General features: G+C 40.3%; 1 protein-coding gene across 1 annotated transcript; it reads right to left on the bottom strand.

Moving 5' to 3' along the window:
- Positions 1–552: 552 nt before the first annotated feature.
- Positions 553–14,795, bottom strand: BCL7A (BAF chromatin remodeling complex subunit BCL7A). The gene is made up of 6 exons (XM_057377772.1): positions 14,667–14,795; positions 11,020–11,101; positions 8,777–8,873; positions 7,567–7,734; positions 5,007–5,128; positions 553–4,185 (listed from the first exon to the last, which is right to left on the bottom strand). Exons 1-6 carry the CDS (start codon positions 14,699–14,701, stop codon positions 4,114–4,116), a joined length of 576 nt encoding a protein of 191 aa, XP_057233755.1. The 5' UTR covers positions 14,702–14,795; the 3' UTR covers positions 553–4,113.
- Positions 14,796–18,708: the final 3,913 nt, after the last annotated feature.

Here is an 18,708-nt window from a genome sequence, read left to right as displayed (position 1 = left end):
GTGAGGGCTGGGGCTCACCCCTCTGGGAGCCAGAGCCAGCAGAGCAGTCCAGCTGCCTGTGGAACTGCAGGCCACCTTGGGACAGAACACACTAAAAATAAGCTGGACACTTTATAGCCATCTCAAATGTAAAGAATCTTTCCAAAACTCTTYGGGAGTTTTACCCTTGCAAGCATCAGACTCGAGCCCGCTTCCAAACTGAAGAGCGCTTCCACACTCTGCCTTCCCTCCCCCCTCCAATTTCAGTTACCACAACACATTAACCGAGCACAAAACAAGGAATTTGGTACTTGAATTATCTTAAATTACCAAATTATTCTGCAGATTGCTGCAATTACAGTGGCCATATCTGTTTGTTGTTCTTACAACCACCACCTGCCCCTACCCCACCACACAATTATCAAGACACCTTTGGACTGCTCAAAGGTGGATTATTTTACACATTACCAAATGAAACAACACCACAGAATGCACATTTAAAAATACCATTTATAAAAACAGGAATTTATTGTAAATTAAAAAAAAAAACCCAGAGATTAAGTTTTCTGATAAAAAATTATTCACACAGCATTCATGTTGTGATTTTTTATTTTATTTTTGAAATGAAACCATTGTACATTGTACAAACCATAACTACCGATGGAATAAATAAGTGAAAAATTATACTGCTGTACAACACACACACACACAAATCATAAGATGGAAAACGATTAGGTATTGAAGAAAACAAAATTCTTTACACCTTCTAACAGGCCCTTAGATATAAAGAACATTCCAAAACATGACAATGTTTATGTATGAAGATAGCCACCCAAAACCAATATTTTATACTGCCTTGTTGATTTTTTTTTTGTTGTTTTGTAAGTGCCAGCACTTTTTGGAATGTTTAACAACTATTTTCCCAAGCATAAAAATTCCAAGGAATAGTTCTGCTATAAAATGTTTGGCTGAGTAAATCGCTTATCTGGAAGGCCTTCCCACGTGTTCCACAAACTCAGCTAAGTTACTTGCTTGCTTCTAGGTTTTTTTTTTTTTCATATTTTTAATTTTTTTTTATTTATTTGTAACTGAAGCTCCAACATTCAGCATTGTAGCAAGGAAGCACTTCTTGATATTTGCACTATTTCTAAAACATCAGCTGTATGAGAACTTTCAGTCATCTTGAAAAAAATTACATCTCTCCTCCTGCTCCACCTCTCAATGCTTTCAATAAACCCTTTTACAGTGAGTTCATAAAACAAGTTTTGGGTAGAGATAGGTCCAAGCCAAAAAAAGCTAGATTTAGATCTGGTTTCAAACCTCATGTGGATTTGAATTCCATGTTCTGGTTTGGTCCCATCTGTACTTTCTGGCATTAAAATGTGTTCAATCACATCCGTTGGCCCATAAATGTTATCAGGCACTTCAAAGAAAGACTAATAACAGTCTTATACACTATTTTGGATTTCTTCATACCAGATAATGTCAAAGTCTCCTCCCTCAGAGACTGACAATAACAGGTCTAAGGAACCCAAATCTATCTGCTTGTTCAGTTGTCTGTTGTCACTAGAATCTCTGGTGAAAATAAAAGATCTGAATGTATTCTGTAGAAGCTGTAAATAAAGGATTCCTACCTCAGAAATAAAGCCTCTAGGAAGATGGTTATGATGCCTTGTCTCGTTAGCCACAGAACAATGAACAGTTCTGAGCAGAAGCCACAGGAGAGAAAAGGAAGTTTATAATTAAACCTGTTGATGTCAATAATGCCAATAAATGCTTCTATCTAATGAAAAATTTGAGGTATTTTTAGTGCTATTTATATATTTTATTTCTTCCTAAAGTACAGGAATTAGTTCCTAAATGAAAAGTCTATTTACTCCCTTGGAAACATCTACAAAATGAAAATTAAAAACTTGCTGYGATGCACCTGAAGAGAGGGATTAGTAAACGCAACTACTTGTCAAAGGTGGCATCAGTTTGTTTCATTTTAGCATTAAGAATAAGGAAAAATTAGTAAATCAAAAATATTTAAAAGTTTGAATCTTTCTAGATTTGCCCATTTAATATATCAATAGAACTTCTCACAAAATATCACTTAAATCTGAATGTATTATACATACAAATCAATCATCATGGACCAGTTATCCACATTTTAKGCATACACACAATTCAAGAGAGAATTCTACTGTTTCATTGCATATATTGTGCAAATTCAGTTTTTGGCTCCTCATTTCCTTATTTTCAGAATGTTAATGGACTTCATGATCAAACCAGAAATCCCAAAATCTTATTAGGGAGCACACTGTTTTCATGAATAATTTGCAATCAAATTTTATTCAGTTAAAATCCAAAATGTTTTATTTCAACATAAGGAAAAAGTCGAGTGTCATAGGTTATTTGGGRTTCAATCCTACAAACATCTTACTGAAAGTCAGTATTGGCTCCCCACTCCTCCCTCCCCTTTTCCCTCCCCCCAATTCCTTATTATTTTTCCTAATAAAGTGGTAATTGCAAATGTAATGCAGTAGTCTAAGTGCAAGCCATTTTCACTATTGGAGAATTCAGACCTAAATAAGCTTCACGAAGACCCAATTCATGAAAAAAAAAAMCMAAAAAAACCTATCAACTGGAAGCAATTCCATTTTTTTTTGTCTAAAAAAGTATTTACAGTTTTTCAGTTTACAAATTCCAGAGCTGAGAGATCGTGTTTTAAAAGCACAAGTTCCATCTCCCACACCAGGAGGAGACAGAGGAAGGGCCCGATCCAGCAGCGTGTACGTACACATGGATGGACGTGTGTGTGTGTGTGTGTGTTTGTGCATGGAAGTGGGAGATCAGCGGTTCCACCAACACTGGGGCTTTATTCCCTGGAAGTACAAAGCCCACTGGAAGACCAGACCCTCRTGACCTGATGGTGCCATGCTTTGGCTTGCCAGGAATTTGAGGGGAGCTGCACCTACCTCGTGCTTTTCCATCGAGTTTAGCATAAGCACGCTTCGACGTAATTGGAAGAGAAGAAACATTCCTAACTGGTGTTAGGAACTGGACTATGGAAACAACAAGGCTTGTTTACAAGACTTGCTGAAAGAGAATAAGGAACCTCCCCCAATACAGTATTTTCCTGGAACATAGAAGTAAACATCTCATAATGAAACAGTACAATGAAATCCAGTTCAGTGAAAACATGATATCAAAAAAGACCAATTGAAAATAAACTCACTGTGCATCAATCCCTTTGATCCTATTTATGTACATAGTGGAACTTCTTTGTTAAAGCAAGTTGTACCCAGTACAGAGATCTGGACCTAATACGTAAGTATTTTAAGTGCCTGTGTTATAGAATCTATTCAGATCTGGACTATAAATGGTAAACAGATCATGTTAACTTCTGATGAAGTTAAGTATTTAGAAGACCAAATTTACAGTTGCGAATGCCATGCATTCAATAAAAGATCTCCACTATAGCTGCTAAAATAAAGTATCAAGCTCCTTTTTCTCCTTGGACTCCAAGAGTGAAAATGGCTTCCTGATTTGTAGTTAAAAATTTAAGCACCAGGGATTTAAAACTTAAAAATGAAACAAAAACCCCAAACAAAAAAGAAAAAAACAAAAAAAAAAAAGAAGCCTTACTACATGGCATTATGCAAACATAGGCCACTTTGCAAAGGAGACAGTTGCAAAACAACTTTTAAAAGTTAGCACTGTTTTCAGAACACAAGGCACAAAACAAAAGCAGACATCACGCCAGAACAATGAACTTCACATGAAAGCTAATACCTGACCTGTACCATCCTTAAATATCTTACAATGTTAAATAGAGAAATGAAAAAAAAAAATACAGCAGCAACATAATTGTAATTTTGACTTTTGAAACAGTGCGTAGACCCCTCCTGAGTTGTTTACTCCAACCATTTCAGAGACAGTAACTTAAAAGTTCTCAATGTTTGTTTCACAGGAAAAAGTTTTCAGTGTCTGAGAAGTTAAACCTTTGTTAGGCTTTCTTGGATTTTTGCTTGGTAACTTGAAAAGTTAGGAGTTCTGTCCTCATCCAAGAGAAGATGCTTAAGTAAGGTTGTTCTATAATTAAGCCCACTGATGTACCTTACATAAAAACTGACCAGAAAAATCTATAGTCTAAATCTCTTCAACATTTTGTTGGGAAGCCTCTACTTTCATCTTTTTAGAAGGTGGCACTCCTTCAGAGTCCTTAATGAGGGGGAAAAGAAAAACAKCCACGTTATCATTGCATGAAGTTCAGGCACCATAAACATCAAACAAACAGCACCACCACGAATTCCCCAGCGTGTGATGTGTCCCAAAGCATCCCTGCATGGCAGAACGTGTCCAAGTGCTGCCTGAAATCACTCCTCTACTTACATCTTACCTTAACATCTTTGCACTTGTTGTCATSTACAAAATTCTAGCTCCAGGCTAAAACCCACAGTGAATATTCCAAGGAACAGCCTCGATGGAGGGGTGCACTGAAATCAAGGATCCACAGGAAAACCGGTGGAGGAGCAGTGCTCTGCCTGAGGATCTGGACTTGTCCTGCCCTGAGAAGGGCACAACTGCAAGGATCATTTCTTCCTCCCACCCACCCAGAATTTCTCAGTGTTTCAGAGAGTAAACATTCCAAACATCCACAAATTAACTCTCCAAACTGCCATATGCATTTACCTTTATAGGAGGTGTTTTACTTCTGAATTGTCCTCAAAGGGGCTTGTCCAGTAGGTTTGGTCCAAGCAATTTAYTAATGTAAAATGTTAATATTCTCTTGAAAACATGGTCTGGTTTAAGAAACYGAGAAATCAGTGAGACCAAGCTGGTCTTACTGTTCCAATTCTGTGAGATTCAAGCAGCCAGTCACCTGGACCACAAAACCAGGTACAGGCACATTTAACACTCCACAGCTGCTTTACTGTCCTCACTTTGGAAATTAATGGAAATAAACAAATGTCCTTCTTATATTTAAGTAAAAACAGATTTTTCCAAAATCCACGTAATTGGACTTTTGCACTTAAAGTTACCTGAGAGTTTTTAGATGCCTCTGTAATTAAATCGTTTTCTCCAGAGGACTGAATTTCTGCTTTCTCTGAACTATTAATGGAATTTTCCATTGAAGACTGTGAATTCTGTTCATCAGAGGTATCTGAAAYGTCAAGAAATAATTTTAAACAAAYAAATGAAAGCTTTCAGCAGGAGCATTTCAGGGTATCTTCCCATCAGCAACATCCCCAGCACATACATTTCACTCGGGTGTAACAATTAATGAAAACACACATTACAAGTGTATGAATATAAAGATTTAAGCTCAAACTGCTGCTGGCAGAGCTTTTCCTTCCTGCTGCAGGAACACAGGCCCTGGAATCAGACCCTAGAGGGAGCCAAGCTCCTGCACAGCCTCACACAGGATGTCTGAGCCCTCAGCAAACAAGCTGGACACAAACTGACTGCAAGGGCCCTCCTTCAAACTAGAAGCAAAAGGGCTGAATTGTAACAACTAATGGATCTAAAATGTGGCTAAGCAGAGAATACTACATTTGAGACAGAATTTAGAAATTGAGCTAACTAGCTTAACCACTGAAGTTTTAATTCTGGTGTGAAGAAGTCCTCCAGYCTATTMYAGMTGTTGCRTGCCTCCAGCTYYCACTGGGGTTTTTTASTTGRTTGGTTGGTTGTTTTTTAAACCCTTCTCTCCCTCAAAACAAGACTCAAAGTTACAGCACCCATTTACTGAAAYAGGGGACAGGAGCACTTAAAATGTATTCCTAGATCCCTGACCCAAAGAAATACGAATTTATTCCAGATGARGAGAATGCAAGATCAAAGAAAATTGCTGGACAGCTTTGGTTAATGAAGATGCCATCACCAGTGAGTAATGGATATTTACACTGTATAAAAAGCATCACAAACATTTCTGAATTAAAGACAAAGTGACGCCCATGATGAGCATCTCAAAGATAACATTCAGCAAACCCGGGCAGAATCCTCTTCCTGTCCATGTCTCACCAGAAAAGCATCTCCATGCTCATAAAGAAACAAGTCCCAAGGRTCCAAAGAAATCTGAGTTTTAATTTGTGCTGTGTCTCAGTACTCACTAAACTGTGGAGCACTCTGCCATGTGCCCATCTCCCCGAGACAAAGCCAGCTCCAGCCTCATCACTGCTGCTCCTCATAAAACACCCAGGCTGCTGTCCTTTGGGCAAGGGGAGCCATATCTTAAAGCACCATTTTATTTAAGAAATACTCATTAAGCACTTCTGGCCACCCAAACTGTCCCCAGGCTTATAGAAACCTCCCTGATTTCAGTGGAGCAACATGAGACTGACATGCAAAGTCATTAACCCTGTCCAGCTGAATAATGTCCCAATTGCAGGGCACTGATTGATCATAGCAAACTAGAGAAATGTTTAATAAATTGTTTAACATAGCATTTAACCAACTGAAAAAGCACTAACAAAASGCATTTTTTGCCATTATGTTTCCCTTTCCTTTTACAATAACTGGCTCTGGAACTAATCCAGAGGACTTGGAATGATTTTCCCTGCACCTAAATTTAGCCAGGGGAACATGGATGCTATGTAACAGCTTCACATAAGCAGGTTCAGGCAATATTAGACCTAGGAGTAAATCCTTACTGTTTGCTGAGGTCAAATATGCAAGTGGAGATTTTCTTTGAAGGAAATGGTGTTGTGATTTATTCCAATTTGGTGATGGCTGTCAAATTTTAACCCCAGTTAACAATGACAACACTTAACATACTTAACCACTCTGGCATTACCAAGATTAAAGTTCTATATTTAAATTGGTCAGTGGACCTACTGAGTGAAGAACTAAATCAGGAAGGTGTAATTTAATTGCTTTGGTATGGGAAGAATTCCACAACCAAATCATTAAAATGGTGTTAAGGACATCTTTTATCTGTTATAATAGGACAAAGAAAGTTATCTTCCAAGAATATAAATACAGAGCATGTTTCAATTACCCAAAATACTATTTAAAGAGTGAGGTTCAGAACMATCTCTTAACCCACATGTATTTTTAATCTGTGCACAACTGCAATAGAATCTTGCAATGCTTTTAGAAAATGAGGACAGAACTCAGAGCTAACTTTTGAATAAGTAGCTAGCAGGGTTAAGAGGAAAGAAAGATTGCATTATAAATTACACAATTAAAAAWGTAATTTCAAAGTATCTCACCTCTATTTTACTGTCACACTAGAGAGCAAACACCCAGAGATCCACACAAAATACCTTCCAGGATTTGTGTGATTACATGACAGCAGCCATTTCAAAGATGGTTTTAAATTATTTCTTCTTTCAAGGCTGAGATTTGAGAACAATAAACCAGTATTTTGTTTGTTTGTCTCTGAAAARACACTGAATGTCAGTGTGACCTTTCCAGTTGTATGAAAGATCAGCAGTAGGTCAGAGAAATTGTGGCCCATTTTCACATAAAAGCTGAGAATTCAGAAACCATTTCTTTCAAATGGTTACTTTCCAGTTCTTAAAGTGGATAAACAAATAAATGACACACTAAAGGATAACTTCTTTTCTGTTTGGCTTTCAAATGGCCTTCCCAGCTCACCTTCTGAACCAGGCTGCTCCTTTGCCTCTGCCTGAGTTTCGTCAGACTTGACTTCAGTGCCGTCTGCTTGTGTTGCCAAGTTCTGCTCTGGTGCTGGACTGGAATTACTGCTGTTTTCCTGTTTTATTGGAGAAGCATCAGCTATTGAACTCTGGTTGCTATTGTCATCTGTCAACACAAGAGTGAAAACCAAGTTTGATTTGACGATGTACAAAGCACACCTTCATTCTTCCATATTGTTCCCCAATAACACATGATGTAATTTAGCTCATTAGGGATTGAGTCCAATCATTTAGACTCACACTACACATTCAACTTTTTTCCACGCCAGCCTATGCAGTTTTGGAGCAGTTACTAAAAATCTAATTCTAACTAATGTTATGCATTAAAACAAAGACCTCATTAAAAGCCTGCTCATTCATTTAACTGCAAGACCACACTTGCTGTCAGCACTGCAAAAAGCGACCATGAGGCAACACAAATGCAAATAAAACTGGAATCAAAAATTTACAACCCACTAAAATGTGATCCTTCCTTATCAGCTCTAACAGTGCTGCATTCTCAGCCATAATTGTTATCCAAACACCCAGAAGGTAAAAACCAAAGCAGTGCTGAGCTGTGCAAGCTGCTCTGTGTTTATTACAGAGCAGGCTAACACTCAAAAGTCACATTTAAAAAAAAATAAAATTAAATAAAATTGACCTCATAGTGCCTGACTGGCAAACAAAAAATGTTTCCTTAAGCAGCTGATTTCATCAAGCTGCAGCAGAAGGAAGGCATCAAAGAACCAGAGCTTGCTTTCTTGGCTCTTGCAGAATTCTCTTGACCATAATCAGTTAGAGAGTTAGTAAGTTCAAAACCTGCCTAAATTACAATAGGTACCACTGAGGCTTTGGGTTCTTCAAGCAGCAAACTCAACAGAGTTTTTACTTCACCTGAGTGCAATGCTTTGAATGATATATATTTCAAATTTTATTTTCATATTTAGCTCCACTAACAATTTTTTCCCCCTCACACTCACAGACCAAATATAAATGGCATTTAAACAACTGTTAACACATCCACAGAACCAAGGCACCAAGTGAGTTTCTGATGCTGTTTTCATTTAGACTCAAGCCCATGCACTGGATCAATGGAGAATCTGAGGCTGTTGATTTTCACTTTCACAGCAGTGTAAGAGGGGAATTGGGTCTGACCTTCTCCCACTCACCATGCATGTCCATCATCCCTGGGGAAGAGCTGTTCTCTGGGGTGGTCACCTCAGAGCCACATTTTTCATCTTTGCCCTTTTTCTTATTCTTATTTTTCTGCAAAACAAAAGGCACCACACACAAATGAGACCACGGCCATGCAGAGAAATCCACGTTGCTTTGTGAAACCCTTCCCACTCAGCACTTCTGTAAGAATTGCTCACAATTTCAAGTGACACCTCCTTCCCTACAATTAATGCCGTTCTCCTCATTAAAACTGAAAGATGAATTAAGAAAAATCAAATTGACCCAAACCAAAGGGCACAAGCATGACAGCCTKGTGTGAGCTGTAGGTTCCAACCTGCTCCCGACCCACAAGCATTAAAACAAAGGAAGGGACCGTGGMATCCATCACGTGGGGAATCTGTGCCTGCTCAGGGATGCAGCATTTGYAATTAGGAGCTGACGTCACCAGTCTCACAGGAAAAAGAGCCAGCTGCACTGCTTTTGGAGACCCTGCCTGCTGAGGACACAATTAAAAGCCTGACTCCAGGAAGAAYGCTCTCAGCCCATCCTTTCAGATAGAAACTGTCCTCCGATGAGGGAAGGGACTGAACCACATCCCAACACTGTCTAGGACTGCAGAAAAAAATCCAACAAGTGATATCTAGAGGGGCTTTTCTCTGTATTCTACGAGATAATTAAGCTTATTTCTAAACTGTATTTTTACTTCAGAGAAGCCAGACTTTATTGGCTGATGCATGAAACAGAGGTGAGAGCACATGCACTTCTTTACCTTTGCAAAATGAAAGGTCAGAGAGGTCATGATCCCACTCAGGTTTGGTTTTGTTATTTTGTAAAGATAAAAAGGATACTTTTGCTACAAAAGGAGCACTGAAAATGACTGTGACCAATTTAAGCTGAGAAGTGTTTTTTAAAGAGGTTTAACYATCAAAGTGGTGAGGTTCCATAACTAGCAGGAAAAAGAGCCAAGCTAACTGTAGAGCAGAGAAACATCAGTGTCTTAGGAGCAACACATGAGGGGGGAAGTAACTAATTTSTGTTCACCAAAATCAAAGACAACTTCCATTTGAAATAGAAAAGGTCCCATTCTCCTTTTTAGTGAAAAGCAAATATACTGTCTGGTCCTTCAGAGTGGATGAAATCAGAAATAAAAGCATGTCCACAATAAAATTTAACAGCCAAAATTATTCCTACAGGATATTTATTTTTAAAATACACGTGCCTGTGTTATTTTTGAGAACTTCCAGAGCAATAGGACAGAAACCTTCCAACACCAAACCTGCAACAACTGCACCTGCACAACAGCTTCCATTTSAAATGAAAAGAATGACTGTAGGACACCAGAGTAACTGGTCTTAAACAAGTGTCCCAATTTCAGCAAATCTGGAGCCTCAACCTAAAGATGATGGCTCAGAAAACACAATTAAACTCTGCACATAGAGACCATTATATAAACCAATTCTTCATAATAGACAACCTGACTTTGTGTAGCAGTGACCTTGGAAATTCATCCAGAAGCTCACWCAGAAATTCTGTTTCCAAGACTCACATCACCCATCCTGCAGGCACAGCTAAACTGCAGGAAAACAACTGCCAGAAGCCATGAGCCTAAATATCCTAACCCTGACAAACCACTATTTTACACATCTATTAAGACAGAAGTTTTCTTCCAGATAGATCTTCAATCATGAACATGGCACATGAAGAACACAAACACAATGCACACACTGAACATTTATCAAGAGGAAACGCACACGACAACAGAAATGTGTGTTGCTGTATTACTTGGGCTGGACATCTTAATAAAAGTGATCCCAGTTCCACTGGATATTCCTACCCTCATGTCAGTGTTTTGCACCTATTTTTGAGCAAAACAGCAGTGATGCACACATAGAATATGCTCTCTACCCTGTTCCAACCCAGCTTTCTTTAAAYCAGGGTAAAATAATCCATGTTTTAGCTTTCCCTCCCTGCCTCACAGTTAGAGGAAGGTTTCAAAAATCAGTTTCAGCTCATATTTAACATTTATCTGAGAASTGATCCCAGCTGACTCCAGGGAGACTGTCACACACTGACCCATCAACATCACTTGCTGTAGAGATCAACATCTCCCTGGAGCTTGCAAGACCCGTACCAGTCTTAGCTTAAAGGCTCAATGGAAATCAAGAATATTTCTTTCAACTTTGCCTCAACAGGAGCATCTACATCTGGAAAAAGCAAGATACTGCAGGATACTTACATCATCCACTTTAGGCTCTGTTACTGGTACCCATTTGTAAATCCTTAGGGATGTGTCGCCAACTGTCACCCACTTCTTCTCCCTACAAAATTACAATGCAGGAGAAGTTAAACTTCAGATTCAGAAGAGAGCRATCTACTATTGTAAGTTGTCAAGGATTTAAACAGACTATTAAGTAGGATGATCTCTATTACATCGTCTTTAGCACTGCTTTGTGCAAATTGTTCTTTGCATCTCACAACTTGTTAGAACACTGCTAACCTCCAGATTTCTCAGGGCTGTAACTTGACTGGGTGCGTAACTGCAGTAGCAGTAATGAATTCTGGATTAAAGATAAAGTTAAGAAGAACAGCAATTAAAAATGCAGATTTAATGCCTACAATTTTCACTTAAGTTTCCAGACAGCAGAAGAGGGTTTAGACAGACCAGTGTGTTCTGATTGTCATGAAGCTGTTTTAATGGGATTAGAAATCTAGAACCATTTTGACCATCTGAGTTTCGTTTGGGGGCAGGAATTTGCTGCTGGCAATTTAATTTTCACTCCACACCCCTGACAGACAGCTCTGCCATCCCAGCYGTAGGACCAACAGCCTGATGGGGAGCAATTTGTGCTGTGGTGCACAATCCAGACTCTGGAGAGCCCAACTCTTGGGAAAAGCAAGGCTGAGGCTACCAGAGAGGGAAAAGCACAACCTGGGGCACTGCGTGCAGACCGTGAATGGTGACACTGATAAATTGTGAAGGAAATGTGGCTGCAGGGGGWGGCTCTGCCTTAGGGGGTCACAGGGATGGAGAGGGATGCTGAACGCTCAGCTGAGGGATGAATTCCTTGAGCTCTGCACATCAGGGTATTGAAAGAACGTCCACAATGCCAGAGAAATTTCATCACGTTTCTGTGATCRGTTTTCAGGTCACAGATTACCACTGCTGGTTCCTGGGTTTGTAATGCAGCTCTGCAAATGGATCGATTGAAAGTTAACAACAAAGACTGATTCCATTAAATAATTCAGGAACATCTGAAATTAATTTGGCATGAGATCTCAGGCTTTTTTTTTTCCCCCGTAAACACATTTAAATAATAGATTTGGGATCCAGTTATAGATCAAAAAAATAAAAAATGTTTTTTGCAGGATGGGAGAAGCTGGATGTGACTCCAAATACATATATTTATATATGTGATAGCTCCATTTCCAGAAAGGGCATCCAGAATCAAAAGCAGCCACACTGCACAAATGTCACAAACATCCTCCTATTCGTTTTAGCTAATAAAGTCAATCTTATATTTTCCCTCTAGAAGAGGTATTTTCCTGTTTAATTAAGAACAAAAGCAAAACTAAACTATATATGACTATTTAATACACTTTGGATCTGTCTACAGTGATATTTTAATTGAAGTCCAAAACTATTTCAGATTCATTTCTTTCCAACTGCTCTTCATAGAGCAGTCTTCCCTCAATTTGTTTAGATACAGACACTTGGGTACACTAGGTGGCTAAAGTATGTCAAAATCCAATTTCACTCTAATTTGGAGCTCTACATGCGAAAAAAATGACAGTGSAGATGAGGGCATGTCAATAATGAGAGCATACTTAATTGTGAAGAGATGATCATGATATAATTTGGAGTTTTTTAAGGATACAAGACAAACTAGATTTATTTCTACTTCGAGAAAGCTTTGAAATTATGGAAAGAAAACCAGCTGGGGTTTTGTTTTGGGTGTGGGGAGAGGTGAATAAACCTTTTAAAAAAATAAAGATTTTAGTCTTTTCCTACAGCAAAATATTACTTAGAGATGCTGCACTGGAAAACCAAAAGTTCAAGATACCTGTTAGCATCTCAAAGCAGCCTCACACAGCATCTTCACTGGACAGACTGTAGAACACAGGAGGAAACCTATATTAGTAACTTTTCCCTTCTAGTATTAAAGTTAGCCCTGACATTTTAACTCTTCTGAGCTTCTTATGTAMCACTTTAAGTTTTGATAACCCTCAGCTATAGGGACTTTTAAACTGATTTCAATACACAGTAATTCAGACAACAACGGGAATAARATTATTTTGTGATGGAAGTACACCAACATCCCAGTCCTGCAAACATTTATGCCTAAAAAGAAAACCCAACATCACAGTGCTATTATGCAAAAATTTTACGTGTGTAAGTATTTCTAGTATTGACAGTTTAAGACCATGAAAGTATTAATAAGAAAAAAAGAAGACAACCTCCTCTAAAACTCAATAAAAGCATAGGCAGCACAAACACAAATTTKTTAACAAAGAAACGCAATGACTTTCAGACATTTAAGATCAACAGGGTAAAATAATTTCAAGATTTAAGACATTTATTGTAAATTAAGCTTAGAGTATTATCTGTAATACTTACTCCCTTACCATTTCGAAACAAAACCCAAAATCCAAACAAGCAAACAAAAACCCCAMACTCACTYCTACTCTGAACACTCACTTTTTAATCTTTTGTGCAAAGACACCATCCCAACCTGCTGATCAGGGACTTTTCCTTTCCACTTAGTGAAAAMTGACAATTTACTGATGCTGCCATGGCAGAAAGTTTGGGAAACACTGCACAAATCACAAGATATCATCACTGACCCAGCGCTGGAGTAGGAATGAAGAATTCATGAACTCTTGTGCTCAGTCTGATGTGAAACCTGGAATAGTTTCTCCACCTGATTTCTTGTCTGCTGCACCCACCCACCCCAAGATCCTGACCAAAATTCCATCCCTATCACTCTACTGCACCTTTGGTAAGTGATCACTGGGCAATATYTGTTATTGCACCAGCCCCTGTTATTCTCTGTAGGTTGATCTCTATGCTGATTGTTGGGCTGGAAAAGATGGTTAATGGAATGCTATCAACATGACACTTTATCAGGCTAAAAATGTGGCAATTATCAGCTTTATATGTCCATGTCTAGCTGATGATAAACTCCACAGTTTTACAAAAAAAACTATTTTTGCCTGTTTTCAAAGMTCTTCTGCTCCTCCATGAATGACTCAGGAGAAACAACAACAGAAAATGGCAAAACTAAAACATGTACAGTAACATTTTTTTCTTTTAACCTTCCACACTGAAACATATCTTCAATATTTTAACTACAGTAAATTCAGAAATTAATCAGTGCAGCAGAAGCAAACCCTTACATTTATCTCAAATTGTGTAAAAGCATTTTTAAATTCTGAACTGTATCTGCACAGCATTTAAAGGACAGCCAAGGGTACAAAGGGTAAGCATTAGTATCAACACTTCAGTGCTTTTGCCTGAGGCATACTAATATCTCAAAACTTAYATCATTATATACTCAATTCCCCATTCTAAAGAACCCAAGACTCTTAAATATATTTATACTTTGTTTAATAACACTAAAGCTCCACAGATGAACATCAGATTCCACGTATAAAAGTAATATATGGGTGAGCAAACACAACAGTGTATATTACACTTATACAGAAAGTGTCAAGGCAGCTTCTGCAGCAGCAGTGAGTGCCAGAAACATTTGATGGCAGAGACACAGAAAGCCTTTACTGCCAATATTTCACTCAAGGAAAGGCTTTCCCACTTGCTTGGCCTTTTCCCATGACTACCATTCATCACAGTGATCTGCGTTTACACACGGATTTGCTCCCACATACCCCATCTTCTGCTGGTGATCACGAAGTGACGTCATAATGCTGAATTTATCACATCACACTCACTTGCATTGCAACAGAGTTTGGTGAAAATCACAGAATTATGACCTCCCTGTGGGATCAAGCAAAGGAGAAAGGGGATGGGAAAGAAAATGCCATTATTATACAYAAAAAGTGCTGTCAGATGCACAAAAACTGATTTTTTGAAGCGTAGGCTTGCTTTTCCGAGCACGCCTACTGCTGAGTAGATGTTTGTCTAGTGACTAACGTGAAGGAGCCCCAAACACACGTGGTGTTTATTGACCAGGCTGCACATACAATAAAATGCCATGTAGAGTGACTGCTCAAGGATGTGTGGTCACGGACACCTTCTCCCTGAGTTTATYTAAGCCTGGCACACACAGGGAGTCCCCTGTAATGTACACAGGACAGCAMGGCTTAAAGCAAGCCCTGCTCGGTTCCACGTGGCCACAAGCACCTTGCTCACAGTACAGAGAACCACGGCTTACACAAAACTCTAACTTCAGCTTCCACTGAAGTCACAGAGCATATCCTGGCTCAGAAAGAAATAATCACAAGCCAGAAAAAAAAACCCCACATATCATAATGCAAGCACAGTAACAGAGTGTTTGGGCCACTATTTTTACTTCACTGCCACTACTTGAACTACAATCTTAGCAGGAACCCAGCACAGCCAGGAAAAAGCAGGGAGGTGATCTGGGAGTAGCAAACAGCCTTTTCCCAAAGACATCATGTTAAGGAGTTCTGTGTCATAACTCCAGAGCAAAAGCTTATTTGAAGAAGTAKGCATGAGCAGCAAAACCTGCAGAAGCTCAATCTCAGAGCATTACATACCACACAAAAACATTTTAGCAAGTCTGAAGGCAGACAGTGAACAGAAAAGCTGCAACAGCATTGCCTAGAAATCCTGAATAGYCACAGTTCACAATTCCAGCCAATGACACCAGGTAAATACAGCCTGGGGGGACCTTCCCCCCTCAACTTTCTTGAAGTACTTTCACCGGTTGTCCAGGTTCACCTCTTCTTCCCAAAGTGTAATCACTACCCCCAGATCAGGGCTTTGCTGGGTCAGAAAAAGGTCAAGGGACATCTGAGAAATACTTCAATGCCTTCAAGACAAGGCAAAGCAGTGGAATTTCCTGATTCCTGGTGCACTCTCAAAAGCCAGGGTTACCTATCCCCACCAGCTATTCCAGACCTCCATCCTTACACGTTTGCACAGCTGTCCCCAAGTCCAGCAGTGCTGCRTACCCATTCAAATTATTTCACGGCCTCCCAAGACATCTTACCACTTATGGTTGCCTCCTGCCCATTCTGTCTCCAGTAAATGTCTGCATTTTCCTTCATTTAATAAATCAGACTTTGACAAAAACCAAAAGTGTCTCCAGTAATCTTCTAATGTTGGCTGAGGGCACAAGAGTTTTTGCTCCCCTCTTCTTGAGAGCCCACTTAGAATCTACATGTACCCATCAACCTTTAAAGACAAAAACCCAATTCTGTACCATTCACTGAGACAAAATAATCTCACAGGATTTTTTTTAAATAGAGAAGAATTTGAAGCACTGTTTAAGAAAGGTAGAACTGTTTCCACACTGGAATTTTAACGTTTCTGCCACACAAACACAAGGCAACCATGTATTCTGCAAGCCACGTGCTGTGTGTTTTCCAAAACAGATGCTCATTCACGAGCGTGGTTTAAACAAAGGAGATAAGGTTACAGTAATCTCAAGATAAAAACGTAACAACTTCACTGTTTACTATTAAGTTCCAGCAATAACCAGAAGTGCCACGTGCTCTGTGAATGGACATGAGACCTGCATCCAAGGGCTGGCTGTCCAAGAACACTGATTTTCTAAGAATACATTCTGCCCTGATGGAAGCTGCTTTCCAGCAGACACATTCACAGATGTAGCAGCACAGGAATTCGGGAACACCAAGCACAGCAAGGTGCTGCACACCTGCACAGGTGGATAAAGCTTTGGATAAAGCTTTGGATAAAGCCATTGTCTGCTGGGATGAGTTCACAGCCCAGTCTCCCTGCCCATCCCTAGCATGAACCGCTCCAAGCACACAACTCTCACAAAACTCTGTTCTAGGAAATGTTGGACGCAAGGTATTTTAATTTTCAGTGGCTGCATTTCCACAGAAGAGCTGTGGATGGCAACAAATTGCTCCTATTATGCAAATAAAACTGCACACTTGGAAATTGCCGATGTGGCTCTTCTGAAGATGCAGGAATTGCTAGTGTGGAAAGTTCAATTTAACAAGCCAAGTCTTCTCAAAACACTGAAACCACAAAACACAAAATCTCTCTTGCTAATTTCCCGCTGTACTTGGACTGCAGGTGGCAGGGGGGGGAATTATGAGATTCACCTTCAAATTGTGATTCCTTTAAAAAATAAGAAAATTGCTTTATGTAAATACTTGTGAGATGCACACACAAAAAGTAGTATCAATACTTCTGACAATCAAYAGAAACACTGCATGACTGTACAGGAGCCGTTTAAAGCAAGTTGTCTCTCACAAAGGTTAAAATGTAGAGAAATCTATTTATACCGTAAGATTTCTGTTTTACAGAAAGAGCCATAGCAACTGGCATGATGGCAGAGAGCCCCTGCCAAGAGAAAATAAATTAGGTATTTTGTTGAATGACCAAGCTTCTGTCTCTACTCCTCTCTGAATTCCACAAAGCAGGATTCAAAGGAAGCGTGCTGCACTCATGAATGAAATACCTACAGACAGAACAGTCCCACACATCCAACCACGCTTCTCTTGGAACAAAAGTCCTGTCACACCACTGCACATTGTTCTGACCCTTCAAAGCCGGCCCAGCAATCAGCAAACTGCACTTAAAAACAACACCCGAGTAGAAGAGAGTTCCTGAAACCACCCGAGCCGTGGTGCTGGGGCTGCTCCGGCTCCCCACACAATGGMTGGATTCTTTGAAATCCCCATCCCGTGCCCGGCGTTACTGGACACACGTCCTGGTTCTTTGTCCGGCTCACGCCAACGGGCCCATTCATGTGCTCAAGGCCATTTGAAACTTAACAATCTGTTTCACCCTAATAACAAACGTGTTCAATTCTGTATTTTGCTCTTCTTTTAACGAAAAGAAAGCGTTAGCTGAGAAGGGCAATGGAAGTGTCCCCTTGATTTCACAAGGTTCAAACCAGCCGAGTGATGCACAATAACAATAACCCAAAGGATTTCCCCGTGGATCCCAAATGTTTAAAAGAAAGTATTTTAAAATACATGCACAGAGACTGCTGAACAGTCAGCCAACTTGCTGGAAGAAAGATTCACTCCTGAGTCACACCGGCACCGCTCTTTTATCCCATCCCCAATCCCCGGACCGACAACGCAGAGCACGGCGGCGGCCGCTTTACTGTATTGTTTAAACACCTCGTGTGGGTCTTTCTAACAAAAGCAGAAAAAAGAAGACAAAAGCGGGAAAATGCCAAAACGCGTTGAAGGCCTAACGAAAGGGACTTACTTCAYACGGGATATAAGCTTAAATTTTACGATTTAAGAGATGTTCCGGGGCAGTTTCGCGCTCTCTCCCGGAGCGTCTGTGGGAGACGATCGCGCTCGGGTTTGCTCTGCGCTTTTACGCGCAAACCCCGGGAACTTGAGAGGTAAAATAAATACATAAACAGGCAGCGACAAAGAAACCCAAAACTCTCGGGAGCTCCACAGGGGTATTTTTAACGTGTTTCCTTTTTTTTTCCAGAACACTTCTCCGAGCACTATTTCCACCCAGAAGAGCGGACGGCGGAGCCACCCCGGGCCCGYTCCTCGGGCCCTTTGTAGGGGCCGACGGCGGGAGGCGCTCGGCCTGACCCCGCCGCCCGCCCAAGCCCGAGGAGCCCGGTCCCGGAGCCGCGGCGAGGGGTGGCGGGCCGGGGTCCGCGGGGAGCGGYGGGGGGCGGCGAGGAGGGGGCTCGGCCGCACAATGGAGCCGCCTCTCGCCCTCACACGCCGCCGCCGCCGCCTTCATGTGACTCGCCGGAGCGAAATGGCTGCT

Source organism: Malurus melanocephalus, unplaced genomic scaffold (assembly GCF_030028575.1).
Source record: "Malurus melanocephalus ecotype Western Australia unplaced genomic scaffold, MMel_1.1 scaffold_325, whole genome shotgun sequence".
NCBI lineage: Eukaryota > Metazoa > Chordata > Aves > Passeriformes > Maluridae > Malurus > Malurus melanocephalus.
Note: the sequence above shows the minus strand (reverse complement) of the source record. Positions and strands in the feature narration are given on the sequence as shown.